The sequence below is a fragment of the Pollicipes pollicipes genome, unplaced genomic scaffold (genome assembly GCF_011947565.3).
Source record: "Pollicipes pollicipes isolate AB1234 unplaced genomic scaffold, Ppol_2.1 Scaffold_3447;HRSCAF=4054_pilon_pilon_pilon, whole genome shotgun sequence".
Taxonomy (NCBI): Eukaryota; Metazoa; Arthropoda; class Thecostraca; order Pollicipedomorpha; family Pollicipedidae; genus Pollicipes; species Pollicipes pollicipes.
In genome coordinates this window covers 15066115-15079824 of record NW_023596297.1, presented here as the reverse complement: position 1 = coordinate 15079824, position 13710 = coordinate 15066115, and the positions used below count along the sequence as shown (strand labels likewise).

The window sequence follows — 13710 nt, the reverse complement described above, 5'->3', positions numbered from 1 at the left end:
GCTGTTACATGTCAGTTAGCTAACCAGAGCATAAGACTAGCGATATAAGCACAAAAACTTGCGTTAGTCGGTTGCGACCCAAAACATCTGTACCACGAAATTTGATCAAACCTGGTATGTTCTGTTCTGCTCAATTCTCGGCAGTAAGGAGGCAGTTTAGATACTTTACACTACGTTTCTGCGAGGAATGTGATTGCGAGTCAGCCATGTTTTGGTATGCTCTGAATATTAGCCCGGCTTCTTCACTGAGGTTCGATGCAAACGCCCGTGATGGTCTTGACTTGACGGAACAGCCCGAAAACCGTGCAATCGGGGTTTCGCGATGTATTCTAAATGACAAACAACGGAGACCATATTCATCCAGCTACAAAATGAGCACTAGAACTTTAATACACCCGAATGCAAGCGCCACCACATACGGTTACGAAGTACCGCAGACGCTGGCAATCCGTTCATATACACATCGTAGCGCCTATCCTACGTCGTTTGATGTCGTTCATACATAACTGTAGACAGAGGTCAGTTTGCCTGTACAATGCGAACTGAGCAAGACCCAACATCGCCGTCTGACGACAAAGTCTTGGCTGACCTTGGTTGACACTGGGTTATATGGGTTGCCACGCAACCAATGCGCACAAGACATTGGGACGTCGATGGACAAAACAGGAACACCACTGGCACCGCGCAGCCAGACAGACACGAGATAGGGAGCAGTCATCCCCTGATAAACGGACGGCTTTATGAGACCTGAAATTATCCGACGGGAAGACGCTGCGGAGAAAACGAGCTGGGTCGACTCGTAGACCTCGAGAGTGGAACATCACAATGACCACGCCGACCCACGGCTAGCATCGAGGGATACTGCCATGACGTCGATATCCGTAATATCTGAGATGCCGTGGTTGCGTCCAGCGGTCCGCCACAGGGAGGGGAGCTGGAGGGCACGAGCTGCCGGGCCGTGTCTGAGACGCCTGGCGCCGGTCCCAGTCCGCCGGCGACCGCCCCACCAGCGGTTCACCGGCCCGCCGCCGGTGGCGCCACCGGTCCGCCGGCTCAGTTTATGATGAAGATCAACGCCACGGCGAGGATCACGCCGAGCACGACGACGGCCAGCGAGATGACCAGGACCTTCTTGAGGCCGCCGCAGCCGACGGGCTGCTTCTGCTCGGGCGGCGGCGGCACGAGCGACGGCTTGCGCGGATCTCGCACGGGCAGCTCCCGCGGCGCGCCGTTCTCGGCTCGCACAATGGGCCGAGGGCGCATCAGCGGCGGCAGCAGACCGGGCGGCAGCAGGGCGCGGCCGAGCGACGAGGCCGGCGGCGGCGGCGGCCCCAGCAGCGCGCCCTTGCGGTCGACGGTCATCACGCCCGGCGGGTACGCGTCGGGCGGCGGGCCGTACAGCGAGTGCGGCGTTCCCACGCGCAGGTCGTAGAGGCTGGCGGCGCGCGGGGGCGCCAGGCCGGCGTGCGGCGGCGGCGGCAGCGAGAGCGGCCCGCCCGGGCCGGGCAGCGCCAGCGGCGGCGGCGGGTGGTGGTGCACGGGGCACGGCTCGCCGTCCCAGGTGAGCGGGCCGGCCGGGCCCGGCAGCAGCAGCGGCACGGACTGCGCCGAGCGGATGGTCGGCGGGCCGCCGCCCGACACCGGCACTAGGTGCAGGGCGGGTCCTCTGCAACCCGGCGTGGTACTGTCATGCACGGGACGGCCCGCGACACCGGTACCTCACGGACCGAGCGAACTTCCATCATGGCACGAAGCCGCCACAGACGATACGGTCCTGACAAACGAGTCAGGGGTACCACTGATTGGGCAACACTCCGCCGATGTACAAGCTGCCACGAACGGAACTATCCTGAATCACGAGTCACGACACAGGATATCACGATTTAGCAACACTGCGGCACGGCATGGGGTCTTGTGGACGGAGCGATGCCCAACTGAGTTTCCCAAGGGTCGCTCGTGGATGACGTGACATTGGAGGAGAGCACGATGTTTTAATCGAGGAGCTGCGTCATACCGTGGAACGGGATCTGGCAGGTTGAGCAACACCACTACAACGCTTCGGGGGGTTTGGGTTGGGTTGGGTTGGGGGGGGGGGGGGTGGACCGATACTAAAGCACGGTTTGCGCACGATTAAAGGGACAACGGCACAGCGCTAGTACGAGATAATATGTCAATGTCGCATGCATCACGAATTGGCATTGTCTGAGGTTTGCGCCGTGGAATTAAAAGATGGTGTCACGAATTTCGGATTCCATTGTCCCTCCTAGACGTATCGAGCCAGGCTATACCCCACAATTCACAATCTTGAAATACGCCGTCTTAAATCACCTAACCAACTAGGCGTAGAATGCGTTACGTAAAATGCGATGCAAATGAGTTACATAGCACTGTCTCGATGCTGGCACAGCATTTACACTGCGATGCCCCTCGAGTCGACCAGTACGCGTGTGACCCCCGCGACGCTGTGACACCTGCTCGTCGCCTTCATCGCCCCGCTCACCCTGGTCCGGCGTGGGTGGGCACCTTGGTGCCCTGTGAGCTCTCCGACGAGCCGGACGTGCTCTCCGAGTCGGGCGGCGGCCGGCCGCGGTACTGCACCGGCGGAGCTTCGCGCGTCGACCGCTTGGTGCGCGACGATCGCTCCGTGTTGGACGTCTGGTCGGAGACGGAGCCGGCCCCACGCCGGATGTGGTCTGCCGGCGATGACGCGGTGGGATGACGCGCCGGAGAAACGGCGGCCGTGAGACGCGCGCTCCGCGCCCGCCGCTCTCGGGCGGGCGCTGGGGCTCGCGACGGCTCGAATTTTACACACGTTGGCAGTGCAGACGCGGTTTGGCGTCGATTGTAAGTTTGTAGCATGCATTCTAGTTATGGCAGAATAAATCTGATATTCATATTCGGCTGAGGGGCCGTGTCATGCAACTCCGACGTTGGTGACGCTTCCTTTCTGGATGGCGTAAACAGTGTCTGCCGGGGGGAGCCGGAAGTTCCAGTATCCCTCCTCTCCCCTGGCGGCGAAGTGGTTCCCTGTGTCGAGATCTGGAGGTGTTTGAGCTGTGAACAGTATTTATGTTTGAACAGCCCTTACTAGCTCCGGCGCCTCACTGTGACTCGCTCTCTATCTTCATCAATGAAGCTCGTCGCCTGGTGAAGGCCCGGCCCCGGTTTCGCGTCCAATGGCGGCTCAGCGATCTCCCGGGGTGTCCACATCATAAATCTACTCCCCTGGGAAACCTGCTCAATGGACGGCCGGTGTGACGTCATTTAGTCGAGGAACGCACACCGCGGGGTACTGGGGCAGAAAAGTGGTCCCTAGGCACTCACGTCCAGCCCTGTACGTGCTGGGGCGCCCCTGTTGGCACCCTTCCTGAGGAGTGCAGGCACTCCAGCTCGGCTGGTTGGGTGTGGTTCCCTGCATGCGGTCCACTTCCGTCTGGCGACAGTTCTACCGCCGCTCCGTGTTGCTGTTTTGTGGTGAGGTTCTCAGCGTGTGGGCAGCCAAGATGACGGTCCGACCAGTCAGTTGGGTGATAAAGTGGCGTTAAAGCGGTTTTTGAAACGGGTGTTTTACACATATGTTCTACAGTCTGGTGACATTCTGGGATGCCATTTAGCCGCTAATGAGGGTGTTCGTAGTGGCTGCTACCTGGGCTCAATTGTGGGCTCGCCATCACTTATAAATCCAGCTCCGGGTCTGCTCGACCGCTTCCAAACGTGGCATGTTACTCATTTCCGTGTAAATGCTGTTGACTAAATAATTCATGATGCGTAGCAATCAATTTCGTTCATTAGAAAAAAATACTCGAGAGTTAAGCTGACGCTGTTTGCAAAAAGCATTATTAGATGGACTTTAAAGTGAATAAACATTCACTGTATTAGAACTTAAGCCCACGACAAACCTGCGAGCATCAAAAGACAAATCAGCAAAGCTGCGACTAGGGACACATTTTGGCTTTCAAAGTTTTGTGTCTTCCTTTTTCCACTTTTATCATAATTGACTGAGGAATGTTAGATCATTTGGAAGGCCAGCGAGTCCGGGTCAAGAGAAAACCAAGAACAAACCTCAAAACTTTCAGACTGAGTTGACTTTTCCATTACCATGCGACTCCTTGTCCTGTCGTTTTTTTTGGGAGCAATGATAATCGTTGATAAGTTGGCTCAGTCTTACTGAGTCAAAAAGCTGACTGCCACAGAGTTCTCAAATTTCAAGACTCTAAATTTCGAGAAAACAGATTAAAATCAAAGAGCCAGTATAGCTGTTCCTGTAGACCCAACTCTATATTTGGATATGACCCGGGTAGACGTTTTTGCATACTCCATTTCACATATGCTATGTTATTATATAACTGATTTATGATGATGTATGCCACCGTATGACGCTAGAATGTCATGGGCATAAGTGTGAAGCTGAAGACAGACCAAAACACCAAAGTGTGAAGCTGACCGCAAGGATGCACGAAATAGTTTTGGGACGCCTAACGTCGTCAGGCGTCCCAAGCATGAGTTATGGACCAATGAGGCGCCGAAGAGCCCTCAGGTGGTCCAGGAATTTTCCAGCACAGCGCGGAACCTCCGTGGGAATTAAAGAAATGTCGACGTTATTAATGAATTTCAGAAACTTTTAATGTTCCGAGGTCCATTAAGGCGAATTGTTGACCATTTATATAAAAATCCCGACAACAGAAGGGCCTTCTACATGGGCTGAAAACAGCCTCGGGGTGTGGAAAATGTCAAGGTAGCATGTTTACGACCCTCAGTTCCTGCTCCAAGGTCACCGACAGCTTCGGAGAATGTCAACAACCACAGAGGTGATCGGAACGTGGACCGTTCATTTTTGCCCGATCTTTCGGTTCCCCGAATGGTTGGAAGGTCGGCTGGGCAAATGACCCTCTTACTGCATGTTGCTCAGATATTTCCAAACAGCCTGACGGACGCTAAGGTACACAAAGATCGTGTCGACTATATCAGCAGGGGTCTGCCAGGTTAGAAACCTGAATGGCGATGTCTCCAAGGACCGTTAAGGCTGCAATACAGAGACACATTGGTATAATTGTGAAAAAGGGGTTATTTCTTCTGCAACAACCCCATGCCACATTGACGACACGGTTATACGATAGCCAATCCCCAAATGATCGCTGTTGATTGCGTCGTGCTCGTTACATTTTATAAAAAAACATTGGTCGCATCTTTGAACGAAATTATGCGATAGAATGGATGCAATACATCAGGCGCAGCAGGGATTCACAAACATTGAATTGTAGATATAAAGAAAGCACAACTTCCTATTTTAGTGTGAATGTCACGAGGTGTCAGAATGGATCCTTACATCCTTTCGGGAGAAACTGGCCTATGTGCGCCCGGCACCTCCCAGCGCTCAACCACGCTGAGCCTTTCTATACTTTCGTCTTTTCGAAAAAGGAGCACGACTTCCCGACATGAATCCTTTTGTTGAGCGCCAGCAACTACGATGGTCGTACAGCGAGCGGGAGCCATGGCGCAATGGAGACTGGAACTACACGATGGCCGATGGTACTAACCACTAGACCGTCCCCCCCCCCCCCCCCTCTATCATTTCCGGGCTCATGCCACGAGTGCACGGCACGTGGGCCTGAAACACAATGCGACATGGAGCACGAGCTACATTGCAACTCTCAACGGCCGGCCGGCGTGCCGCCGAGTGCTCCGAACGTGACGCGGCCGGCGCCGACTCGGGAGCAGCGGCGCACGCCGGCCGGCCAGCCGGCCGCTTGTCTGCGGCGCGCGAGGCCAGCGGCGGCGACCTCGGCCGAGGTCAGCCGCGGGCGGCGATCGCGGCGGCCCCGGCGGCGGCGCGCCCCGCTGGCGAACCAGGCCGCCGGTGTGGACGCGCGCCGCCCGTGAAATTGGCGGTCGAGGCTGGCCGGACCGGGCCGTTACGGCCGTCGTTATGCGAGGCGTGGCTGCGACTGCTGGGAGGAGGCTCTCATCGGAGCTTGCCGAGTTGGTCGGCGAAATTTGGCGATGCGGTGCTGCGGTGCGGGGAAATGTCGTCGAAGATGGGTGGCTGTGAATGCACTCTCGTGTAGGGCGTTGTTTGATGTTTGTCGGCGAACAGTCACCGTTTGTTGTCCTAAATGTTGGCATGTCCGCGTGGCAAAGGTGCACCGAAGCGTTAAACAATGCGGCGTGGGCTCTCTGACTTAGCTAACGGTAAACTTATTGTCAATGCGAATGAATTGAGGTTAGAAAGGATTCAGCCCGTTGAAATAGTGCTATCATAGACAGGAAACAGTGCACACCTTGAGATTACGACTGTATGCCACCAACAAATGTCCAAGCTAACTGCTGTGGGACATTTTGCACACCAAGCACGCACCGACTCATGCTCTTCCAACTGATTAATGATTTTCTGATGCCCCTGACCTGACCGTCCACCAGCCCACACGGGCGTGGCCGCTGCCCGAAGCGTGCGTCCTGACCTGTGCGGTAGCGGTCGCTATAGCCCTGCTGCTGGTAGTTGAGGTCGCGGTGCTGCCAGGCGATGGGGGTTCTCGCCTCCTCCGAGGTGGCCTGGGAGCGACGGCCTCCTCGGTAGTTCGACATGACCGCCTCTGGGGACACAGAGGCCGTCAGTGACGTCATGACCTCATCCTGTAGCCCTCGCGGGCTGGTCGTGTGACGTGATCTGACCGTGGCCAGCGTGACGTCTCCATATACCTAAGGATAGACGGCTGCAGAGAAGTATGCAAGATTGTGCAATTAACGTTAACCCCAAGCTCATACCACACGCATCTTGCCCACGTAGTTGTAGATTCACAAGCGCATGTCACATACTCGTGTCGATATCATACTTCGTCGAGGTTGAAGACATCATCTCAAGCTACGTAAAGCCCGCCTCCAAGCTTTCTCTTAGCTTCAGTCACCTTAGTTCTACGACTCCTCGCGGCACAATATAACACATCATTTTGGAGAACTGAGCGTTGTTTCCAGCATCACCAGAGACCGCACGACGTACTGCGATCTGGCTCCCGCCACCGTCGTCAAATTAGCCTGCTAATCTGCCCCGCACTCCGCTTCAGTTCCAGTCACTCCCTCAGTCTCAGCTCTACTGCCGGTCCACCTCAGCCTCAGCTCTGCCCCCGGTCCATCTCAGTCCTACCATACCCTCAGTACACCGCGGTTCGGGTCATGCCCTCGGCCCACCTCAGTCCCAGCTCTGCCCCAGTCCACCTCAGTTCCAGCTCTGTCCCAGTCTGGGAAACCAGAGGTACGGGGTTCGATTACCCGCTCACCCCGCCCTTCCTGCCAGGGTGAGAGGCAGGCGACGCCATATAGCCTCAGCAGCTGAGTGCGTCGTAAAGCCCCAATGACATGACATGACGGTCTGCCCCAGTCCGCCTCAGTTCCAGCTCTGCCTCCAGTCTACCTAAATCCCAGCTTTGGTCCACCCCAGTCCAAGCTCTGCCCCAGTCCACCTGCGCGTCGGCCATGCCCCAATCCACATCGTTCCAGGCATGGCCCGCGTTCCACGTCAGTCCCATCTCGGCCTTCTCCAGCGTGGACTCCCCCCCCTCCCCCTTCCCCCCCGGCCGGAAGTGGAGCAGTGCCGCCGTCCCGCGTGCCCGCCGCCAGCGTCCAGCAAGGCCTGCTCACGCAGCGTGAAGTCCAGACCGTTTGTCGCAGCTTGCTACCCGGTCGCTGAGTCGGCCGGCGCGGGCAGTCGGACACCTCCCAACAGCTGGTGAATGGCACGTTGAAGTACACCATACAGCTGACAAGCCGCCCGCCATCGACGTTAAGGGTTACGACTGAGCCGAATTCACTTCAACACAGGCGAGGTAACGTGCGTGAAATTAGACGGATCGCTGGCCATAACGGTGAAGTTACTAGCTTGCTCATTAGTTCCGCGCGGTTTGCCAGCGACTGGAGCGGTCTGTTCCACCCGATCGACCTATCTGCGTCCAATGCCATCCAATCAATTAGCTCATCGGGCGGCGGGCTCGACGGCGGGCGAGCCCGGGGCGGCCGGCGGTGCTTGACAGCTGGGTCCAGAGGCCGCCGACCGGCCGCACGCAGCCGGGCGTTGCTACGGAGCCGGCACACAGGTGGCCGGGACGATCGGTGGTCAGAGGTCAGAGACAGACTCACGTCCGGCCGGCCCCGGGGGAAGATCGGCGGTCAGAGGTCAGAGACGGGCTCATGTCCGGCCGGCGCCGGGGGAAGATCGGTGGTCAGAGGTCAGAAACGGGCTCATGTCCGGCCGGCGCTGGGGGATGATCGGTGGTCAGAGACGGGCTCATGTCCAACCGGCGCCGGGGGAAGATCGGTGGTCAGAGGTCAGAGACGGGCTCATGTCCGACCGGCGCCGGGGAAGATCGGTGGCCAGAGGTCAGAGACGGGCTCATGTCCGGCCGGCGCCGGGGGAAGCTCGGTGGTCAGAGGTCAGAGACGGGCTCATGTCCGGCCGGCGCCGGGGGAACATCGGTGGTCAGAGACGGGCTTATGTACAGTCGGCACGGCCCTCCCCCCCCTGACCTTCGGGATGGCCACCGGGGTGCGAACACGTTTGGAAGTGGTGATCGGTGAATCTTGAGCTAACCGTTTGAGTTTGGCAAACGAAAGTGTTGCGGGCAGGTCCACGACAGGAGGGCTGACGTCATGAACTGTGTTATTGGGACGTTATTGCTATGTATCGTAAGCAGTAGAAATTACGTATTTTATGAAATCAAAATTAAATTCGGAATTCTTGTGCTAACATCTCAGGTAGATATCTTTGTAACGGAACTAAATTACTCGCTTAACGGATCGCCGATGAAAAGAACGCGGCTTGGGTTCTCAGGAGGATGAGTTTGGTTGCCACCAAGCTCACGATTAATGGCGTCAATCCAGAAACCAAACGTTTTAAAAGCATTGGACGGGTTTCCCTTTGAAATGAATTGCGGTCGCATGCATTTATTTCAGCTGAAGATAAGTCAGAGCGCTACTAAAGCTACGTCACTGCGATGAAATCCGCTACCCTGATGTCGGAGCGCAGGCAGTCTTCAATAGCAGTCGAAGAAAATAAACACCTCATTAAGGCTTATGTCCAATACCGCAGCACAAACCACTGAACTCATCGTAAATCTCAGATCAAACCACCTGTAAATGCTCAAAGATCTAATGTTATGCAAAATATCTTAGTAATGCATAGTAAAACACTACTTTTAAATGCTAGATGCGGGGAAACTGTTATGCAGTGGTCAAACTGTGCGTCCGGGAAATCTGAGGTACGGGGCTTAATTTCCGGTGGTGTCTGACTCTTACCATGGTGAGAGGTGAGAGGCAGGTGACGTCATATAGCCTCAGCAGCTGAGTGGGTCGTAGAGCTCCAATGACAATACTATTGGAGCCGTGGGGTACTTTGAATGAGTGTCTTTGCGTAGAGATCTTACAGACGGACAGCACTACATCAGCTGATTCTGCAGAAAGTATATGGCGGCATCACTGCGTATTTTAGAATGTTCCTTCGTGAGATGAAGCCGTCGTCAGGAAAATGCTGCTACCGCCGAACTTCTAATGCCTTGATTCACTTGTTTCTGGAACTAACTAATTTGCATGCAAACCGCATACAACCCCGTTAAAACCCAACGTAACTTTTATAAACAATGATCGTCATCCGTGTTGCTGACGAGCCAGCCGCACCCGAGTCGGCCCGGGCCGGGACCGGTCTCGCTCCACCGGGAGGGACGACACCCTACACTGGAGCTGGCGGCGGCGGCGGCGACTGGCGTCGGACGCGCACCGGTTCCCGGCGGGTCGAAGCACTCGCCGTCGCACCGCCCCGATCGGTTCCGCCACGCGGCCCGATTTCCGGCCCCGGTGGAAGGAGTGCCCGGACCAAACGCCCCCGGCGCGGGTCGCTTCACGAGCCCGTGAGCTGCGGCGCCGTCAAGCGACCAGCCTCCAACTCTCCGTTGTGAGTCACACTTTTGGGATTCGCGAGCACTGGGCGGCAAGCATACGTTAAAAGTCGGGGGGGGGGGGGGGGATTAAAAACCAGGCTTTCGAGTACAAGTGTGGTGAATTTCGAGCACGATGAATTTGGTTCCACTGCATCCAAAACCGGAGGCAAGGAGAGTTGCTAGATGTGCATAAATTATCGGGATGGGGAGTACTGGGTGTGCCTGCGCTGGACACGTCAGTGCGTTAATTATCAGGAATCCAGGTGCGTGGGACGTCCACTGACGTCCACACCCTCGGATGACATGCATTCTCTTCATGCGTCATGTCCTGCAGGGGTGTATGTCAATATGTCGGTGCGAGCAGGGATTAAGCCGCATGCGACACGACTTCCACGTATATATATATATATATATATATATATATATATATATATATATATAACACCACTTCCACGTTGCAGAAATAGCCTTGAGAAATGTTGGCTCTCCCTCAATGAAAGGTTTCACATAAAAACATCCAGGGGCGCCTCATTTCACACTGCTCACAGCAACACAACGAAACGTCAATGGGCAAAGAATGCCTGAAAAGCCCACAAGACACATGTAGAGACGTTCACCTCACAGCTAAGGGAGACGGAATCACCAGGTTGCCCCAAGAAAAGATAAGTGAGACATCACGCGCACCTGTCGCCGCGGCCTCCTCGAAGAGCCCCATGATGACTCCCACTGAATGCCTCCATAAAATTTAGGTTCCTACCGAGACCACCTCGAGGCCGCTCTCATTGCTTAGGAAAGACGTGGGTGTGAGCCTGTTGATATATTGGTCTCCGCCATATCTGCATGTGTCGAAGTCTGTTATCTGTATGGATGCATAGAAGTTTCAAGTGATGCACGTGCGATGTGAATGCGTTGAAGTCGCCAGTCTTAAACCGATCACAGTGTTGAGAAAATATCTTCAGATGCAAAAAATCCAGGTGTGCATCTTATTTACGTCGAACTATCCGTCGGTATCTGAGTACGTTAAAACCTGCGGATATTCTCGTCTGCGTCGAAGTCTCCTGGATATATATGAATGCGTTAAAGTCTTCAGGGATATGAACATGTGCAGGCGTTCAAGCCTCCACGGATACATCGCTATGCATAAGCCTTTCGTGATATATCTTTGCGCACCAGAATATGTTTGGACATGCCATCTATGTAAACGTCCCTGTTATTATATATAGAACGTCCAGAGTCTCCAGGGACCCTGTTTCGTATCTCAAAGTATCGTTGTATGACTCAATGTGTCGAGCCTCTGATGGCCTCACACACACGCGGGTAACAATACCCTGACAGACACAGCACCCGAGATACCGTAACAGACGCAGATCTCGATAGTACGACTCATGAATCTGCATCACCGGATCTCGATCCATCGCGATGCGCGATAGGTCCGCAGGCTTCACAGAAGTATTTCTACATGCAAATGCAGCTTAAATGCTGACTTTCCATGTCCGTGTCTTTCACATTCATAAATGTTTGCATCTCCATGTGCGGAGGTATAAATAGATAACGAAGAGCACGGAAGCTGAAGAGGTGCGTCACCGCTGGCACACTCCAGCTTCCTCGCTTTCAAGGCATAATGTGCAAAGTGGGCCTCGTGAGTACCGTTTGTTATTTTGCTCGGAAGGCACGCTCACGCATCGCGACGCACGCCTCCCATCTCGGGTAACGGTATCAGGCGTCGGCATGTATCCATTACTGGGTGTCGGTACGACTCGTTCGGCGCTGAGCCTCCCAGTGTTCGCGTCGCTGCTCCTCCGAGAGGATCCCGGCGTGTTCAGCTTGCTCAGGGTGTGTGAGGCGGACACGCATTAATATTCCACAAACGGTCCGCGTCTGGGTCTAATGACCCCCCCCCCCCCCTCCTAGTTGCCGGGAAGGGCCGGTCGCACACTCTGAGACCCAGGTAAGCGAAAGCTCCGACCAACAGGGAGGCAGAGCTCTCAATGGGCCAAGAAAAAAACGCGGTACAAAAAATATGCGCGGTGACCTTTAAACGGAGGGTCGTCCTACCTGTCAGCTGAAGTGGCTGCGGTCGAAGGTCGGCGTCACGTGACGGCGGGTGTCGACGGCTCGGCCCAGACCCACTCGTTCACCGGTCGGCCGCGATGGTCCCTGTCGCGGCTCGCGGGGCGTCGTAAATCGCGTCGCGTCGCGGCCCCGTCTGCCACGTCTGCCGCGCCGTGGAATGGCGCTCCCGGCCGAGCGGCAGCGACGGCGCAGCGGCGGCGGTCCGGTCGCGCTTCTCGGCGCCGTCTGACGCGCCGCCGGCGGACGCGTCTGACGGCGCCGCGCCGCCGGCCGGGTTCAACAACACGCGCTCCGCAGCGGCGGCAGACAGACATACGCGCGCAGTCGGCGCGGCGCGGGCGCTCCGCGGCCGGCGCGCGGCGGATTCCAGACGGCCCGTGCTCGCCGCCCGGCGGGCGGGGATGGGCGCGGGCGGATGAGGGCGCCGTCAGGCCCGAAGCGTCGCCCGAGGGCGGGACGGGCGGCAGGTGCCGACTTCGGAGAACAGATAGCGGCGGCGCGCCGGGCGAAAACAGCTTCTCCGCGCTTCTATCAAACCTCGGAATGTTGCTGAACAGAATGGAGGAAGGGTGGCGGCCTCGTGAGGCTGCTCGTCACCTGGTCGTTCGGTAAAGCAATGGTTCGCACTCCTCCACCATTACCTCCTACATCAGCGTCACCATGAGTGGTATTTCTGACCCTCCAAGGAGGTTGGTGGTCCAGCGGCACCCCACTGGTCGTGCGCGGCCGACTGCGCGGCAATAAGTGGCGCACGCGGCGGCCGTGACTCACGAGCCCACTGCTGGTCACTTGGCCTCCCCGCGTGACCGCCTCACTGAGCAGATGGACGGAAGTACGCCATTACGGATCGGTGCGCCACCTCCAGTTCACCGGCACCGTTAGACGACTTCGGAGCAGACAGATCAGCGCTGCAGCTCCACGAATCAGAGCTTCTGACTGATTTTGTCAGAACTGCTGTAGCCGAACGTATGTATGCGGCTTCAGAATGTGCACAGTAAGTGAACGCAATACTTGGTATCAGGTCCAGTTACTGGGGCGTGCATTTATTAGATGCTGATCTACGGAAATGAACAGCTTAAATTAGGCACCATTGTGGCTAGAGGGAGCTTCTGGGGCTATTCCCGCCACCTGGAGGTGACGTAGCCCTTGAGGCCAAACGTTCCAGTGCGTTTTGTTACTTTAAGACGCCCTCCAGACTTTTTAAACGTAACACATGACCACTAACACTTCAAAGCTAAACCTCAAGCCAGGCGATCTTCAACTTAAAAAAAAACATAGTTTCTTAGATTCCTTTGCGTTGAGGAAAAGCACCACCTGTGAACACTTCGGCCACCTCCCAGGCAAAACCCGTCTACGCCACTGAAATTAATCGTCGTGTGTCGGCCCCTTGCTCGCTATCTCGATGTTCGGTGGAGCGACTGGGTACCGCGGGAGCGCTGGGAACGAGGCTGCGAGCTGCAGGCGGCATCAGGGACAGCGGTAATGTGCTGGGGCCATCGGCGCGGCGCGCCATTTGCCGGCGTGTTGTGGCGCGAAATCTCAGTTGCGGTGTCCCGCGCTGCCGCGACCCACATCGAGAGAGCCGCGGTCGAACAGCTCCGCCGCCACCGAAACCACGGCACCCGCAGACCGCGAAAGGGGTAGGCTCGCAGCGTTTATTGCCGCGAACTTTCACAACACGAATCAACGAATACACAGCAGTTGTTATGTACAGCGG

At 56.3% G+C, this 13710-nt stretch overlaps 1 protein-coding gene across 1 annotated transcript; it reads right to left on the bottom strand.

Moving 5' to 3' along the window:
* Positions 1–1053: 1053 nt before the first annotated feature.
* LOC119092180 (synapsin-1) lies at positions 1054–12148 on the bottom strand. Its single transcript, XM_037215158.1, has 5 exons — positions 11976–12148; positions 6459–6588; positions 2501–2693; positions 1513–1666; positions 1054–1155 (listed from the first exon to the last, which is right to left on the bottom strand). Exons 2-5 carry the CDS (start codon positions 6580–6582, stop codon positions 1054–1056), a joined length of 573 nt encoding a protein of 190 aa, XP_037071053.1. The 5' UTR covers positions 6583–6588; positions 11976–12148.
* Between the last annotated feature and the right edge of the window lie 1562 nt (positions 12149–13710).